The following is an 18,796-nucleotide window of genomic DNA, read 5'->3' on the forward strand; positions in this document are numbered from 1 at the left end:
TTCACCGTATCACAGGCTGCAACACGTGTCCTTATAAATCCCCCAAGAAAGCTGCAGTCGTTCCCCCAGCTGTTGACTGCTGCTTTCATTTCTGCCTCTTTTGACACAGGCTGTTGCTGGAACTGTCCAGCAGTCTGGTGCTGAAACAGCACATTTTCTTTTTTATTCTGTAGCCTCCACTTTTTTTTTCATTGGCATGAGTCACACTCCACCCCCTTTCAAGCAAGCACATCCCCACCCTTACATCCCCAGGCCCCACACCCCCCAAGACGCAATCCTTGAGCCGTCACAGAATAAAAAACTCATGATTAGAAGGAAATGCAGGAAGACGTTGGTGTTTTTTATTTATTTATATATTTTTTTCCTTTTTATCTTACCCATCCCACCCCACCCACTTCACCTCATCTCTTCCCAGTGTTTGCCCCAGTTTAAGAATAGGATTTAAATATGGGACGTACTAATACCGTCTGCAGGGGCCCCCTCCTGCTCCGTGATGTGTGGTTTGTAGATATTGTGCTGATGATGGTGTGTGTGTGTAAAGGGGTTATATGTATATGGATTGATAGACTATTTATCTTACAATAAACGTGTAAAGGTAGGACACTACTCTAACAGCGTGGCACTATGGGTGGCATTGTATTTCTGTCGGCTGGTTGATTCGTACACTACTTTGATCCAGCTGGGTGGATTGCCAAGAATCTTGTTTCAGAGGCCATGAATCTTATTGGCTGTGGTGATCAACTGCCTTTATCCTTCAACGTGATCAAGAGGTCATGTGGGTTGTACTTTTTAGATTTCTTTGACAGTTGTTGATTATCTTCTCTCGGATTCATTTCAGATCAGATTTGACACTGTCATGACTCTGTCTGTGGAGTTTCTCAGTTTTTTCCAGGTCATAGTCATCTTCAGGAGTTAGCTGTAGGGCAGCTGGACTTGCTTGCCAACATTTAACTCCTGAATATGATGTGCTGTAGTGTTGATATATATGTGATACAATGAGACACAGTATACCTTTATTGGCCCAGCATAGGTGAAATCTAGAAATGGAAGCTGTCACAGTGAATTTGTGGGTGAGGTTTAGTCCTAGAGGATGAGATTCTCCTCCATTATTGTTTGATTTTGCCGCATTGCCACGCTCAGCACATGCGTACGGACAAAAAACCCTGCAGATGTTTATATGACCGTTCAAACATGTTGCAGATCTACATGCTGATCAAATCTGACACAAATCTGCTTTGAAAATTGGAATCCATGATCAGATTGCTGGGTCCAGAAAGTCCCGAAAATCTGATTTTAGCCCAGGTAATGAATGTAGCCTCTGTCAAAACTGTAATAATGAAATTAAAGCACCTCTGTGTCTTCTGTCCTTTACCTTCTCTCCTGGCCATCTGTAGAGATCTCTGTCAGTCTGCTGTCTGTTATTGTGACATTCTGTGGCATCGTCCTCCTCTCCGTCTCCCTCTTCGTCTCGTGGAAGCTCTGCTGGCTGCCATGGCGGGACAAGGAGGGCGGAGGCTTGAGTCTGACGTCGGGGCTGCTGCCTGGAACCGCCGGTGTTGGAAACCTCGGAGGTGCAGGGGGCTCGTCGCTCTTACCCCCGCTGCTGCAGAGGAAGGAGGGCCACTCCTCATCCTCGCTCTACCCCACCCTGGGTCAGCAGGGCCAGCATCACCCCCACTTCTCTGACCTGGTAGGGCTGGAGAGAGGGGAGGTTGGAGTTGTGGTTGGGGGGCCGAATGAGACCCAGGAGCATTCATACCTGGACATGGATTCCTACCCCAACAACGCTGGTGAGAAGAGCAACACAAGACACTCTTGGTACCCCCGTGTGACTGTGAGAGTAATGTAATGCCTTGGCCGTTAATTTCTCTGTTTTATATACTCACGGTACAGAATTTAATACATTTACCTTCATACAGTAAAAATAATTTATCTGTGTTGCAGCAGTGTGATGGATGCTGACCATTAGTGAACATATAAATGGGTTTTCCCTCTCAGTTCAGCTACAGACGCACAGTTTTACCAAAGTAAAATGCAGAAAAAAAAATCTAATTAAAAACACAATGCATTACAACAGTTTGGCACCATATTGCATCTTAGAAACACACAGATTGACGTACAATCTCCTTTAAGGTGGCAATGGCCATCTCATAATCTTTTATTATTTATTGAATTTGTTTTTAGCTTTGCATTGGTGTTAGCGAACTAAGGACATCTGCCTCATCTTATGCTAAATATCCACCTTCATCATTCAGGTTTATTAAAGTTTGTTGCCCAAACAATGAGCAATGATCATAAAGAAAAAACCTCAACAATATATGATTATATTGCAAGTTTTATGAATATTTTTCACCTGCAATAATCAATTAAATAATTAGTCGCAGCCTTTAAACAAACACATAAAACATAGTTTGACTCAGCCACTTAAAGTCAACACCAACCCGGACAATGAGACCAAGAACAACTATCACAATAAAATGTTTTAGCGTTTAGTTTGTTGTTGTTGTATTTATGCTGGCTGTCAGTGCCGATGCAGTTTGTTCATCATCACTCACCGTCAAATATTTGCCCGCTGTCTTTATTGCAGTTGGGTTGTATCCCTTTGATGCTGGCTCATGTTCTGCCGCTGTAAATATGTCTGGTCATTTCTTCCCTTCTCTCTGCTGTTAAATCACTCTAATTCAATCAATGAGATCAATCAATGAGATCAATCATTGAGCAGCTCCGGGTTTCAGGAAAGACACCTCGCTTTCGCTGTCAGAGCCACTGCAACGTGTGACTCCACAGCAGCACTAACTAAAGAAATGCGTTTGTCCATTTTCATCCTCTGGTAGGAACTCTGAAGCTGAGTCAGACGTCTCCAGACGTGCCCAACACAGAGGGTGGAGCCCAACCCCCAAAAGACCTGCCCAACGCTCATTCCCAGCAGCAGGTCACCCCTCGGTCAGTAAACTGGACGTGTATGCTCACATGTGTATGGATTATTTTACGGTTGTGTGAATAAAAACAGAACCGACCTTTAAAATGAAGCCACTCTTTATAAGTACTGAGAAGAGCTTGATTGAAAAGTACACAAGGACATTACCTGAATAAATGTTGTTTTGTGTTAACTAGAGGATGCTGCTTTAATCTTTGTTTCGTCTAATGCACAATTTTGGTTTCTGTAAAAAGGAAAAATATTTTTGAATAAAAAAATAAAATGGCTTCGACCTTTGGTCTTGAACAGCATGTCTTTTATGAGGCTGAGTGTCAGATAATAATTCTCTGTGGTTCATGCAGCACATTATGAAGCAACATTACTGTAAGCTGCATTTTGCATACAACTAGCCTTCATTTGATTGCACTACAATGCACGCAGATGTAAAAAGGGTGTCTACTTTTTAACAACTGCACTATAAACAAGTGATAAACTTGTTTTGATGGTTTTACCACTCACAGTATCTCTGATTAAGATGCTGGACAGCAGTGTATGTGTGTGCTTTTCATTTAATATTCACCCTTTGAGCTCTTATTTGTTTGTTTAGGCCCAAGCCGATGACTCACCAGCTCTCCAGTCCTGATTTCCACGGCGAGGAGAAAGAGCAGGTGACCTGTATTGGGCAGATAAAACCGGAGCTCTACAGACCCAAGGGCGACCAGGGCGAAGGCAAACAGGGCGACACCTGCGGCAAGATCAGCTTCCTCCTGCGCTATGCCTTCAAGTAAGCCGCCACCACCACATCGCCCGACTCTCGCGCTGTAAAACTGTTGCATTGCAACATTAATAAATCATTTCCAGAAACATTTTGTAGATATAAAGTTTGAGGCCCCAGTACATTACCGCCAGGTTAGGCTAAAGATGCTGCACCAGTGTCTGTGTGTGAAGCCCCCGTTGACTTGCTGTCTGCAAAACTGCACACCAAAAAAACTAAAGTTTTTCTTTGTTAGAACAAATCTGCTTTTCTGTGCGCTGCTGGATCCACAAAATCATTTTTCATTGCATATTTAAGACTCCAACACTCGCCACAGAAAGTAAATGAAGAATTGTTGTCGACTTGGACTGACATTGAACAATGGTGACTACATAGCATGATACTCTGGAGTCTACAGCCATTTTGTGCTGCAGGGCTGAGAGAGCAGGACATACTAGTTCCTACCAATGACGCTTGTTTCCCTTTAAACCATATTACACAACAACAGAGTATTGACCAGGGTGAAGCTAGTCAGACGCTTAAATCTAAGAAGTAGCAAATGTAAAAGTGTTATCGCTGAGAGGAAAACACGGCATTAACTTGACACATTCACCCACAAATGAAAACAGATGAAACAGAAATTAAAACCATGATTCACTGAGCTGCAGAGTTTGAAGCTCAGTGATTAGATGCTTTGTGCCAAAATTCACCTTGAGAGACGGTGTCTACCTATGCCTATTTTTTTTTATGTACCGTCACCATTCTATCACAGAGCCAGCTTCACCCTGAAAAATACATAAATGAATAAATAAAATGAAAATAAATGAGTCCAGGATTTTGTGGGCACAGTGATGGCAGAGCACTGCACCAAGTCGGTAAACCTGGAAATGAGACCTGAGCACCGTCTCATGAATCCAGCTATGGATGGAACTGCTGCACTTTTGCACGTCTCCGCTGAATGTTGATACGACTGTTTTTTTTTTTTTGCACCACTTTGATCGCAGTTCTTCAAACGCTGTGAGTTCGACGGCTGCAAAACTCTCACTGATGCCTGAGTTTCTTCATGGTGAAGAACAGAGGGCGGGCGCTTCCATTTTTGTTTATCCTCCTCAGTAGACACAACACAAAAGTGGATTTTTGTGCCATTGGGCATTGGACTCAACAAACAAATAAACAAGGTGTAGCTCAACGTCTGTATTAATGAACATATAAGAAATATAAGTGACGCAGCAGTGTCTTTACGATGTGACTCAGATTTACTGTCGCTTCTTTCATTTTGCTCTTTTTGACAATTCTCCATTAAATATTCTGTGCTGGAGAATTCGGTCCGCATAAGTAATTGGACGGTGTCATGCTGTGAGAGACGGTGAGGATATGAATGTGTGTAGCGTAAATGAGGGGCTGTGTGTGTGTGCGTGTGCGTGTGTGTGTGTGTTGTGGGGAAGAGTGTGCAGCTCACTGTCTGTGGCTCAGCTGGCAGCTCGCCGCTCCTGCTCGCCCTGACATGTAGAAACATTACAACGGGCGAAAGTGCTGATGGTCAGAAAAGAAAGGGAGCGTGAGGCCGTTTCAGTCATGAATTATTTATTGCTGGCCACTTTAAACAGCAGCCCCTGTCAACACATAATAAGAGTAGACTGTGTTATAGCCGGAGTCACAGACACGGAGAATTAGCAGGAGGGTTGTATTGGTAGGGAGGGTAATGATGAAAACTATTCATGTGTCTTTCTCTCTCTCTTCCCCCCCCCCCCCCATTTATAAAGCCACAGGATAATTGATGTCGTGCTGTAGTCGCCTGTCATTACACTGGAGGGAAAGTGTTTCAGTGAGAGTAGTATAGGACGGAGGGAGAGGGAAAAGACGCTTAGTAGAGATGAAGCTGCATGGCAACTGCGTGCTTATGTGTGTGGGGCAAGATACACGTGGAGGTGTGTTCGCGCTTGGCCTGGTGATAAGAAGAATATGTTAATGTGTGAAACCCCTGCTGTTGGGAGCAGCAGTCAGAACAACAATGTCAATCTTCCTCAGATCCTCTGGGAAAGGCATTTCTATTGACGATCCCATTAAAAGCTGACACATTTCCACCGTGGGAATTGCAGCTAGCTTTCGGGCATTGTCTACCAGGAATGAGGCTGTGAATTCTGCTCTGTGCTCGAGCAATAATAGATATGTCCTGTGCAGCATGTCTCTGCAATTGTGTGTGGGGGGAAAAAGAAGTAACTAATGCAGGAAAATGCATAATCATCATTTTTCTTTTAATGAATGATCTTCCTGTCATTTCCATTTATGTAGATCTGTGAACTGGTGGCAGTAGTCTACCACCAGCATGTCACAAAATTATACTGGATTAAATGATCATTAGATACATAATTAAATTGGTCAGGGTTTTTTAGTTCAAATATTTATCTGGCTCGGCTGTAACTGTAATTTCCTGTTGCAGTTTGCTCTGTGTATCACCTCCCTGATTTGCTCTGATTGCAGAGTGGCCATGTTTGTCTAATTGACTTAATTAGATGTGACGCAGAGGTAAACGAGTGCTGCGATTGGCCACGGCTGTATTGTCAACAAGCATCTTATTTGTGACTCGTGCACACAGGCAGCAGATGTTACATGCGGGGGTCACTGTTTCTGTCTGCCCCCGTTGATCCTTCCTCCGCCCCCAAAGTTCACGCGGCTCTCCTAAAGCCCCTGATGAAGTGCTGACACTCGGGTTAACACAGTGAGACACCAGTCTAACGAGGTCTGATTAAAGGCCTCCGAGCCGTCTTCATCTTCATCTGGTGATTAAATACATAATAAACAGTGCGTGAGATGCAGGCGTAACTGTGGAGGGGGCCGTCATGTGGACGTGTGTGTGTGTGTGTGTGTGTGTGTCAGATCGCTCAGGTGTGCGTGACAGAAAAAGACTAAATAGTTCTGCTGCAGTGCTTACACGTGCATATGTGCTCGCTTTGTTGCTTTAAGGGCAAGTCAGCCTTTTTGTTCCTTTATTTTTATCCTATGCCAAAAATTTGTCCCAGAAAGTACAGTTCAGGTGTAGTGTTTATGTAATCTTTCTTGTCAATGAAAGAGCACATTAAGAATGAGGACCCCCCCCCCCCCCCCCCCCCCCCAGGAAACCCAAATCCACCTTCTGGCACATAAAATAAGCAGCACTGAAATGTTTCAGAAAAGATTTAATTACAAAGTAAAAGACATTTCAAGGTCAGGACAGTCTATGATAATCACTTAAATAGTCCAAAGATGTTGAGTTTACACACTAGTGAACATGCTTTACTTTATTTCCCACTCCCGGAAGGTGCTGGCCCTTGTGGGGTTCCTGACCCCCAGGTTGTCAACCACCTGCTTTAGACGCTCAGTGCAGTATTGATCAAATTGTACGTACTCAGTCTCAGCTGACATACACCAGTCCATCACAGGGTCACATAGAGACAAACAACCATCCAATTAGAAAACCGGAGAACCCAGAACCCATGCAAACTCCATGCGGAAAGGTCCTGGCTCCGACTGGGTCGCGAACCCGGTGCTAACCATGATTATTAGTGAAATATATCTTGTTATATTATTGATTAATGGCTCATGATGATCAGTCCAAACCCCTACAGCTATTTTGCCATTAAAAAAAACCTGTTGATTGATTAGTCAGATAATCATCTTTGTCCTCTCCATTCATACCAATAAACACCTCTTTATTTGCTGTTTAAACATTATTAATGAGCTCAGCCTCAACCTGACTCCCTCTCACTAAACGTACATCTGTGCTCACGTTGAACACGGTGCATGCATGATACAGCTGCAGGAATGACGCACAATCACACACACACACACACACACAATTTTTGTCTCTCCGTTTGCTCCAGAGACACAGCACCACCCACGCTGTGATGAGCATATGTGTCCTGCACAGGTGTTTGTAAGTGTGGGTTGATCCTGTCTGGGTTGAGTTTTTGTCTAAATGTATGCACCCCCCACCCCTCCCCTTTTACGACCACATTACTCGTCTAATATATTGTTTCTTTTGTTCTGTTTGTGTATTTGTGCGTCAGTACGGAGCAGTTGGTGGTGAAGATACTGAAAGCTTTGGACCTGCCAGCAAAGGACGCCAACGGTTTCTCTGATCCTTATGTCAAGATCTACCTACTGCCAGACAGGAAGAAGAAATTCCAGACCAAGGTGCGTCACACGTGTACTATCTTCACACTATTCTAAACTTAAAGGTAGTGAAAAACAAAACAACAAAGAAAAAGCGTCATCATCTGTGACTTGCTGTTTTCCCTCCTGCTTGTTTCTTCCTGCTCTGATGATCCAGTCTCCTCCCTGGGAATCGTTACAGTCTCACTCGGGTGATCAAATATAATCTGGAGCATAATTTATTCAAGATAATGTGCTTCCGACTATTACAGGGCACTGATACTAAACTCCTGTGTATTATTCTGGTGTTTGAGGACAGTTGAGTCAATATTTGAGTACATTTTGAGATGTTCTGTACCGAGAAATATACCCTTAGTCCTCAACGAAAGAGAGAAAAAAATAAAAAGAATCTCTCTTCAAATTTATTTTCTGTGGAGAAGCTCAAGGCACCTCAAAAATATGAGTTGTAGTGCTCTGTTGTATATCCATAAATATAACTTGTGGTTTTGTACAGTGTGAGAATAAAACGTGGATAAATCCTGAAGCTGAAATGGATCAGAATTTACTGTAGATCCAAAGGGTTTCAGTAATAATGGAGGTCTGAAATGTCTCCCTTTTGGTTTAGGCTCTTTGTGTGACTGAATCCTGTGTACCACAAAAGCCATTGAAAAGCATGAATGCTGCGCTCATTTGCATGACATTGCCCCGCTTTTTTTTCAGAGCGCGCGCGATTGTTTAACTTCAGTCGTGTCCTTATTATAATGGAGCTGTTACAGCACCCGTACTTTTCATGCTCTTATTCATCCCGTCCACTTTAGAGAGGAGAAATAGACTTTACCTCCATTAAGATGTTAGACCTTTTGTGTTTCCCGTTTCTAAAAAGCACCGCATCTCCATCAGTCTCTCTCTAATCCAGAGCTAACATGTAATAATCATCAAGTGCTAATAAGCCAGAGTGACAAAAACTGTGTCACAACTCTAATGATCACAAAGTCTTTATTTTGCGTGACCACATTCATACCAGATTATTTTATGGCATCTTAATCCCACCAGTAAACCAGCAAACAGTACAAGATGTGTGACAAATTTGCGATGTGCTCAAACGTGATTTGTGGGAAGTTATAGCCGCCACAGCCGCTTTCATCTGGCTGATTTAAAATGATCAGTCGAGACAGAAAAGGCAGCATTGAGCTGGAGTTTCGAATAAAAACACTTTCCTATAGGAAGCATTTTCTAGAAAGAACTTGTAAATGTCTGGGAGCAAAATATTGGATTTTAAATTTAGTTTAATGGTCTCTATTTCATTTCGGCAGGTTCGATTTAATTTGTCATCCCACCTGAACAGGTGAAATTTACTTTTCTCCCTCTGGCTGAGGAACAAGGTCAGCTGGTGTGATGGAGGTTAATTTTATTGCCCAAGGGCATTTTAGTTAATGTGGTGTCACTATAAATCAAACCCTCTGGAATAGTCTGTGTCTTGACATGTTTTCTTTTTCAAAGGACATAGATGAGTCATTGTCATGATGTTCACGTGTAATAATGGGATTTAGGATAATCAAAAGCTTTTGTATTCACAACAAGGCTGTGTTTGCTGCTGTGTGACGATTAAAGACAGGCTGTGGTTTACAGGAAATGATGCCCGTTTGTGTTCAACACTGCGGTTTGCAGGAGCAGAAAAAAACAGAAAACACGAACAGAACAGCAACTCAAATATGAGGTTAAAGATTCACCACCAAAACATTTTAAATTCACAGCTTTGAATTTAAGCTTTACCAGAAGCATATTTTGACCAACTGCAGCTCCGCTCTGTGCGCCTCTGATAAGTGTGGTTTCCGTGGATCAGACCTTCACGCCGATGGCTATATTTGAGTCCCAGTCCAAAGCTACATGACACACTTTGACGGCACTTTCTGTGTTTGTGACGGCGCGTCCACACACTGTTTGTTTGGTTGAGGAAATAGAGACGAAATATGTTTGGTTTTTTTCACACCAGCAAAATACAAAATGTGGTGGTCCAAAAACCCCGGGCTGACCACTGCAGTCATGAAAAACTATTCAGTGACTGTACTTCAAGAAAGACACGGTCGTTTCAGAAGAAATGAACAGTGATCTTTATTTTCATTGTTACAGCGTGTGCATAGTGAAGCTATTTTTGGATTCTATTGGATTTTACAGTCTAATCCGCCTGATATCCGATCCAGAGATTTTGCAAGTATCGGACTGATGCCGAGTATCGTATCAGCTCATCCTTAGTGTTTGTAAAATCCATTACTTTTTAGAGACAATTTATTACAGTGAGTTGTTGATGTTGTTCCACCTGCTGCTGCCCTCAAACCTTCCTGTTGAAAGACGTATATGTGTCTTATGTAACGTCAAAATGTAATAAATTCTCACTCTTGTCTTTTTCCCACTCCCCCGTCTCAGGTTCACAGAAAGACCTTAAACCCAATCTTCAATGAGACATTTCAGTTCGGCGTACCGCTGAATGAGCTACATTCCAGGAAGCTGCATTTCTCTGTGTACGACTTCGACCGCTTCTCCAGACATGACCTGATCGGCCAGGTAGTGGTGGACAACCTGCTGGACTTCAGCGAGGGCAGTGGGGACAAACCTGTCTGGAGGGACATCGTAGAGGGCACTGCGGTAAGGAGATGCCCGCGCTAGATTAGATTAGATCCCATTTAAACGAGGTTTAAGGCGACGCTGGCAGCTGCAGTCGCAAATCAGCGGACTGAGGCTGTGAGAAATGGAACCTTGAATCGAGCAAATCACGCATGGGTTCCGAAATTCTGGATCAAAATTATTATTTTTTTCTGTGACTCCCTTCAATTTTTATTTCACTTTCAAAAGCACGATTTTTAGGTTGTTTTTTTTAGAATTTACACATTAGAAATACACTTAACTGTTTAGTATTCGTGTGGTCATGTTTGTCGAATTCAGCCTCTTTAATTGGACGATATAAATATGTCAAAATAGGTGGCTCGCATTGGTTTATTTTCCCTCAGTACATTCAAAAATGTCTTGATTTTCATTTAGCAAAACATAAACTGGAAATTTAGGAAACTACAAGTTGTTGTTTGTTGCCTGAAGATAGTGGATGTACAGTCACATCGTGTGCAGAGAGGATGCACATAAATAGCGCAGACTAGAAATTGCCTGCAGTATAGATTAATTCCGAGTCTGGTGAAAAACCAGCTCAGACGGATTACTGGAAAGGAACTGTTGGCCACATTCAAACTTTATATCAAACTGTGTCCAAGGAGATTTATATGAAATATTCATAGAAGGCTATTAGCAAATTAGATAGAGCAAAGTCTTCAAATGTTTTTGGCAGTGGCGATTCATTTATTAAATAAGTTTAAATATCAGCGTCTCAGTGTATTTCACCGCTTCGCTTTGGGAGGTATTGATTAGTGAGGCTCAGAGCCTCTGAGGAGTCATCAGGCTGCAGTGTGACCTGAATATCACCGGTGTCATTACCGCGGTGCCACTGAGACCACAGGCTGTGAGAGGATCAGTAGACGGGAGTGCAGGCAGTGACATAAAAAGCCTGGAGAATCGTCAGCTCTACTTAACACTTTCCTTCACTCGGGGGGTCTTTGACAGATTGACATATGATTCATTTACAGTGATGGCTCCGTCCCTCCGTCTAAACACTCTGCCTGTCCACATTAGGACGCCTGCTGTTGTCCGTCATCAGTCACAGTCTGTACAGTAGCTCTTTTCAGGCAACAGACAATCATCCAAAGGCTTCGGCGTCTGCCTATTAGCGATTTTCACTTTCTCTCTCGGTTTCTGACGCCATGTGTGTATGTGAGATCACAGTGTCCCTGCTCCTTTTCTCAACCCTCACTCACTCACTCTGTGTGTGTGTGTGTGTGTGTGTGTGCGCGGGGTGATCCACAGGAGAAGGCCGATCTCGGGGAGCTTAATTTCTCGCTGTGTTACCTGCCCACCGCTGGCAGGCTCACTGCTACAATCATCAAGGCCACCAACCTCAAAGCCATGGACCTGACCGGCTTCTCAGGTAAAAGATTAACAAGCTCTCGCATGTCATGCTGCAAAATGACCTTCAGCAGGCAGCCCGACTGGAAAAACTCATTTAAAAGGAAAGCGTGACAAAAAAAATGCTTTTAACGCCATATCTTATAAAAGCTGTCGGTGAATGATGCATGTTGTTTTCCAGTCTTCTCTTAGGCTTATATCTTATTCTGATTTATAGTATGTTCATGTGTAAAAGACACAAAGATACAATCCAGCACATTGCATTGGGTTCTTTACAATTACAAAGCCTGTTTTCCTGGAAAACTTTGCATTCATTCTAATTATTATTCGATTACAGTGTGATTTCCCAAAACCTAATAAATCAGTCACCGGAGTACGGGTACATAAAGCATGTTAAGGAAATAGGGGAAAGTAAATTAATATAAATCTGTGCTACATGAATCCTGGAAGGAGCTGAGAATTACAAGATTGATCATTCTGTGAGCGAATCTGGGGGAGTTTATACATTATGAATTTACTACCCCAAGCTGCAAAGTTCATTAGTCGCACATGTGACATTCACTTTAATTTTTCTTCTGCGTACTTTTGTTGCAAGCAGAAGTAGCTGCAGGTGTGACTCCAAATGACTGTGAGTCTGCAGAAACGGGACAAACAACAGTCGTTTTGAGACTTTGATTTCAGTAAATGTGATTGCTGATGCTAATACTGAAAATGTTTTATTCTTTACTTACCCGTCTTTGAAAGTATTGACACTTGCGACAGCGGTGTTTTCTCAGACTAAATGAGATCCCGAATGATAACGACCATATGCCACTATTGTACCATCAGTGATCCCAGGATAATTGCAAGCAGCTGAAAGATGCTTAAAAACGCAGCATAAAAACTGAGTGATGGCCGTGTGTGTGTGTGTGTGTGTGTGTGTGTTACCTCCGGCTGCTGTGACTGAGCTGCACATGTTGAATGTTTAACAGAAGTGAATCGACCTGTGCTGGTGCTGCTTTTCTCCTTTTGTGCTCCTAATCCAGCTTTGTCAAGGTGACTTGATTTTCATACCTTTTATGTTGCAGGCACAGATAACTGTGATCATGTTTCTGTGGGATTCCCCCTCCCTCTTATCTTATTCTCTGTGCTTCCTGCCTCTGGTTTTCCTTCCTTATAATATTTTCTATGATCTGTTTCCTATTCCATCTCCCATCTCTTCTTTTTTTTTCACACATGACTCCTCTTTTTCTTTTCCATCTTTCTAACTCTGTCTCTGTCTCTCTCTCTGGGATTGTCCTTCAGACCCGTACGTGAAGGCCTCCCTGGTCTGTGACGGGCGAAGGTTAAAAAAGAGGAAGACTTCCATTAAGAAAAACACACTGAACCCCACGTACAACGAGGCGCTGGTGTTTGACATTCCCAATGAAAATATAGAAAGCGTATCCATCATCATTGCAGTGATGGACTATGACTGGTGAGCGAGCGGTGCCGTTATTACATGGTTGCATGCTCTGGGGACTTGAAAATGAAACTGATCATTGCTGTGAAGTGTGCTCCTTATTGAATGCGTGTGTGTTTGCACATGCAGCATAATGTTTGCTGTGGCAGCGCGGTCGTCAAGACGCTGACGGCGTCGCAGCCCGTGTTGAACAAAATGACGGCTGCCTCATGAGTCACATTGGCGGTGGATGTTCCCTGTTTGACAAAGACGTGCACCTCATGAATAAGCATGACTTATGCTAATGGTGTACGAGGGAAGCAGACCCACCACCAGCCTTTCTCTGTCTGCCACTCACAGCAACACTTGGCTGGTTGATGTGTTTGTGTACAGATGCAACCACCTCCCTGTTATTTAGGCTGCCCTCCATTTGGCACTTCCATAGGTGTGTGTGCTTCTGTGATATTTGTCCTTGTTGCCCACTCCCCCCCCACCCCACCCCCCACCCCCCACTGACATCAAGCTTCTACACGATGTCTTGTGTATTTGTGAGCTGCTATTCAATATCCCTCCTCAGCTGCTGTGCTCTTTTCTCAATACCCAAGGTTGATAAATGAGACTCTCTATGCCTGTTTATTACAAGCCCCGTCTCTCTTCCCCCCTCTCTCTGCTTTTTTTATTTGCTCTCTCTCTCTCTCCCTCTCAAAACCCTCCCTTTCTGACTCTGTGCTCTGGCTTCCTCTGTCTATCTCGTGCTTCTATTCCTGATAGTATTGGTCATAACGAGGTTATAGGGATGTGTCGTGTAGGAAGCGAGGCTGACGGTCCAGGAAGAGAGCACTGGGCATCCATGCTGGGCAATCCGCGCAAGCCAATAGAGCACTGGCATCAGCTTGTGGAGGTAATGAGCGTATTATAATGTGGGCTTGTTTGTGTGTGGGGTGTGTGTTTATCACACGTATGATCTCACATACTGCATTTTATATTCCATATATAGGCTGGTGCAGTACATTATAGGCAACTAGATTTTATCAAATGAGGTTGATAGTAAAAGCAAGAACTATCAACTTACTTGAATAATAGCAGTAGTACAATAGAGGGCTATATATATATTTATATATATCTAAACATATTCCAGTATAGATTAATACATTGTATTCATGTATATAATCATTAAATCTATTAAAACAACAAAAGCAAAATAATGGAGACAAAACGATGATTACAATACGGGAGCTTTTATTCTGAAAATAATGCTTTTAATGTTGTAATGTGGTGTTTGTCGTCCTGTCCCGCAAAAAAATAGAACACAGACATTCAGTGGAATCGCTGGGTGAAGCACGCAGCATGTGCACAGATAATATACAATATGCAATAATGTATAGTTATTTTAAGGTCAATTCAATTTAATTAATTTTTAAAGCCACTAACACTTACCACGCAGAATAGGATGTTACGTGGAGAGAAAAAATTAATTATGAGTTATACTCTGTTGGGTAATTCATCTACGACACTGCATCATTCATAAAATGTCCTCTTTCCCTGCAGGAAAAAGCAATTGGTACATTTGTGTCGAAGAGTGCTGCAACATCCTCCCCGAAGCCACACATCGTTGTGGACAGTCCTCACTCCGATTAAAAACTGTGAGTCTCTCCTGATTCTTTTTTATTTAGTCTTTTTGTGAAGACACATGATCCAGTCAGCAGCGTGTCAGTCTATAGATACCTTGTAAAAATGGACCCTTAAAGTGAAGCTCACATCCATGTACTGAGCAGCAGATGCTCTCTCGTCACACTGACACGAGAAAACTGGTGGAGCCTTTAAAAGCACGACCTCACTGTGAGTGTGTGATAAAGTGGAGGCTGTGGAGCTGTCAGATGTGGGAGCTCAAGGCAAAAAACGCATCTGTATAATCTAGATATTGTAGGTTACGTAATCCCTCCCCCCTCCTCCTCCCCCCAAACATACGGTTGCTGCATACTGTTTATATATTCTCTCGCTCCCCCCAGTACTGTCTCTCTTGCTTAATCTGCCTCCTCTCCCTCACTCCCTCTTCTTTCAGGTCATTACTGTCTCTCCAGCTCCAGACTTTCCTTTCTTTCCTCTCATCTGTGAATAATTCTCTCCATCAAAGAAAGAGAGACACAGGGACACTGCTAGTGTCCAACTGCTACTCGCTGTTTTGCTCCTGCTAATGAATCCTCCACGTCCTGCACTGTCTTTATCTGGCCCGGGAAAAACAACAACATCGAACACGGTCGACACGTCGAGCAACAGGCTACACACATCCAAACACATGTGGACATTAATTGGTACAGTGGGGCTGAATATCAGGTGTAATTTTGGGATCTAGCACGGGAACACACACACACACGAGATTACAGTATGTGCGTAGTTCATGTGTGTTTCAGATTTAGTGTAGAATCTCATCTAGCAGGAGTGTGACGTGACACATTTTTCTCTCTTGAAAACAAACAAAAAAAGGAAAAATAGACAGAACATCATAGAATCATCACGTCAACCAGGACCAAAGGTTCATGCCCTTGTACCGACTAGAAAAGAAGAAAATCACCGTGTGTCCAGCATATGCCATACCGTACTGGAAAACACTTTTTTTTTTTCCTGTATAGAACAGACACAGCATCCATGGAGGATTCTCCCGGCCATTTTGGACGCCTTTCCCAGGCTCCTCACAATCTGGTTTTGGACTTATCTCGCTTATTTTCCCCAGAGGAATGACAACGAAGCATCCAGTGGTCTTTATTGATGTCAGAGGAGCAAAAAAATGAGAACAGACTCATTGGTCTAAGCATGTAACACAACCTTAAAAATGTGTCCCAATACGTCATGCTTTTAGTCACAGTCCTCATGGTGCTCGTCTGTATCAGATTTTATTCTTTTGAATGATGTGTCTTTTGTGTCATAGAGTATAAATGTAACCATCAGGAAAGGATTTTATTCATGCCATTATTTTTTTTTTATACTGTCCACCAATGATGAGATGTATAAGCTAAAGAGAGACACGGACTGTTTGTTTGCCCCCAGCTTTCTGGCCTAAGTGGCACATTTTTCCTAAAATAGGACGAGACGGGTTGAAAAACACAGCCTGTGTTTAGGACTGGACCAGCATCAGATTGGAGTGTACTCGCTGGAGGACGTATACCAGGGAGAGATATCACCACTCTATTTTATTTTTCTACCATTCCGGGACTTATTGTTTCCTTCTCTCACGACAACCATCGCTCACCTTCAACTGAGAAACGTCTCTTCAAAAATCTCCACATACTTTCCCTGACAAGACTTAAGAAGAACACACACACCTGTGTTGCTTTTATTAGTGTGTTTGTGAGTGTTTGTTTTGTATTTGTGCGTGTCTGTGTGTGTGTGTGTGGGTGCGCGTGTATGTGTGTGTCTCTGTGACAGTGTGCGTGACACGTTACTGTGCTCACCGCCTCCCTCGTCCTTTTTCTGTCTTCACGTCCCTCACTTCCCCCCCCCCCGGCATTCAGGGACTGAAATGCTTGTCTCAGAGCCAAACGTGTCCCATGTCTTTACAAGAAACCATTTTTGTGTGTCCACGAGTGTGTGTGAGAGTACGTTTTGGGTGTATGTATGTATGTATGTGTGTGTACTTTACATGCCTCATTGCACTAGGTGGGGAAACTTGTCTTTCATAGACATTAGTTTGTATTGTCTATGTCGTCTCTGAAATCAGCTGCCAATCATTCTACCCTCCTTTCCTCTCTAACCCTTTGCCTGATGTAAGTAACTGTGTTGATCGTGTACTTCTTTCAGTAATTTGTGTACTGTATGTGCGAGGAGGGAAAAAAAAAAGCAGATGGCACAGTTGTTGAAAATTAAATTGTTGGGTGTGTTTTGATTCAATTTACCAGAAGGGAATGCTTATAAAAGAAAGAAAGAAAAAAAAAATCCCATCTGAGGCTCATTTGTTACGGCCTACGGATCATGACAAATTTAGATCCCCTTTAAGCAAGACAACAGGGAGGAGGTGTTGTGAGAGAATAGGTGCGTCGTGGAACTTCTACACTTCCTATGTAATCTGATACAGACCTATAAAGCCGTGTCTGTCACTGCTACTATTGTAACCTCAGCAAACAAACGGGACAACACCTCACTACAGCTACTACAGTATTGCTGTCGTTGCCATTTGCCTCTCATTGTTTGACACAAGAACACACACTTTTATCACAGAGGTCTGTGTGTGTGTTTGTGTGTGTGTTTGCTTTAGGGGAGGGATCCACTTTGTTTATTTCTTTTTTCTTTTACCTTTGGATCATGGAACTGCAGTGAGATTTACTGGTGTGCTTAAACAGGTATTTGGAAGGCGAACACGACCTGCATAATACCCGGCAAGTACTCGATGTGGTTTGTCACCTGGGGTGTTATTGATCAGCTTGTATAAGTAGATATGGTATTGATCCATTGGTCGCAAGGACCCATAATTCTCTCTCTCTTTCCCAGCCACCATCTCGCGCTCCCTCCCTCTCTCTCTCTGCTTGTGTCTACCCTATTTAGCCCTTGTGTTACAGCCTGGTGATAGATTACAGAACTCATAGTGGAACCAGCACTTTCCCTCACTCTCCTCCTCCCTCTGTCTGTCCCCCATCTCCCTCCATTTTTGTCTCTGTCTTTACCCTTGCTTCTGCTCATCTCTCACTCTTTTTTTTCTACCATCCCCTGCTCCATCTGCTCTTTCTTTCTTTCTTTCTTTCTTTCCTCTGTGCCCCCCCCTCCTCCCTCCTCAACTCTCCTCCTCTCACTGTCTTCTCATGTTAGTGCAGTTCTGAATGGTCATGGGGAAACATGTTTGCATGCTTATATTAACATGAATGATGTCAACTTGATACAATGAAAAATTATATAAGAGATGCTTTAAGCAAAATCTGACAATGAACTTGATACTAATACTACTAATGACAACTAAGTGGAGACCTCGCATTTGTTTATCTATGTGGTCAAAAACAACAATGATGAAATAACATTGTTTTATGCTGTATTTATCTTTCTCAAATTGGTATTCTTTTTGATTTTCTGTTGTTTTTTATATATAATTTATTCAAGAGGTTTACTTTTTTATTGGTTTATGCTGAGAATTTGAATGGGGGGTTTAGTCAGGGGAGATTGTTTCAGTCGGGACAGCTGTATCAGGATGCAGGATGTTGGTGAATGTGTAACAGTATGACTGAAGCAATGATAAAGGAAATAAAGGATATGTATAATCCAGCCTTGTGTTTTTGACGTCCTTTAATCCAGTGGCTCTGGAGGAAGGGAAGCTAGAGAAAGCACTATCACACAAGCTAAGCAGTGTGCTCTATATAAAATGCAAAGCTCTGGATATTTCAGATGTACATCTGTGTCTATATTTGGCTCACCTGGACAGAAGCAGTCTGAACTTTTTGTTTTATCACCCAGCTCTCTGACTTTCTGCTGTGCATTAAGTCGCGTATAATTATTCAGCCACTTTGTCATGAATTCTTTATTGTGGCCGCGTTTTGCCTAAATGCAAAATGGAGCATGGACGCCTGCTCTGTGTACTTTTCTCCATCTC

At 42.8% G+C, this 18,796-nt stretch overlaps 1 protein-coding gene across 1 annotated transcript in view; it reads left to right on the forward strand.

The window, feature by feature from the left end:
- syt3 (synaptotagmin III) overlaps positions 1-18,471 on the forward strand; it is a 30,565-nt gene extending 12,094 nt beyond the window's left edge. Inside the window, exons 3-12 of the mRNA XM_058653723.1 lie at positions 1,395-1,790; positions 2,835-2,943; positions 3,525-3,701; positions 7,718-7,844; positions 10,227-10,445; positions 11,709-11,829; positions 13,092-13,263; positions 13,999-14,128; positions 14,776-14,870; positions 15,290-18,471. Of these exons, the coding sequence (XP_058509706.1) occupies positions 1,395-1,790; positions 2,835-2,943; positions 3,525-3,701; positions 7,718-7,844; positions 10,227-10,445; positions 11,709-11,829; positions 13,092-13,263; positions 13,999-14,128; positions 14,776-14,865 (1,541 nt within the window). The 3' untranslated portion in view covers positions 14,866-14,870; positions 15,290-18,471. The remainder of the gene's footprint in view (positions 1-1,394; positions 1,791-2,834; positions 2,944-3,524; positions 3,702-7,717; positions 7,845-10,226; positions 10,446-11,708; positions 11,830-13,091; positions 13,264-13,998; positions 14,129-14,775; positions 14,871-15,289) is intronic.
- The last annotated feature ends 325 nt before the right edge of the window (positions 18,472-18,796 follow it).

This window comes from Solea solea, chromosome 16 (genome assembly GCF_958295425.1).
Source record: "Solea solea chromosome 16, fSolSol10.1, whole genome shotgun sequence".
Taxonomy (NCBI): Eukaryota; Metazoa; Chordata; class Actinopteri; order Pleuronectiformes; family Soleidae; genus Solea; species Solea solea.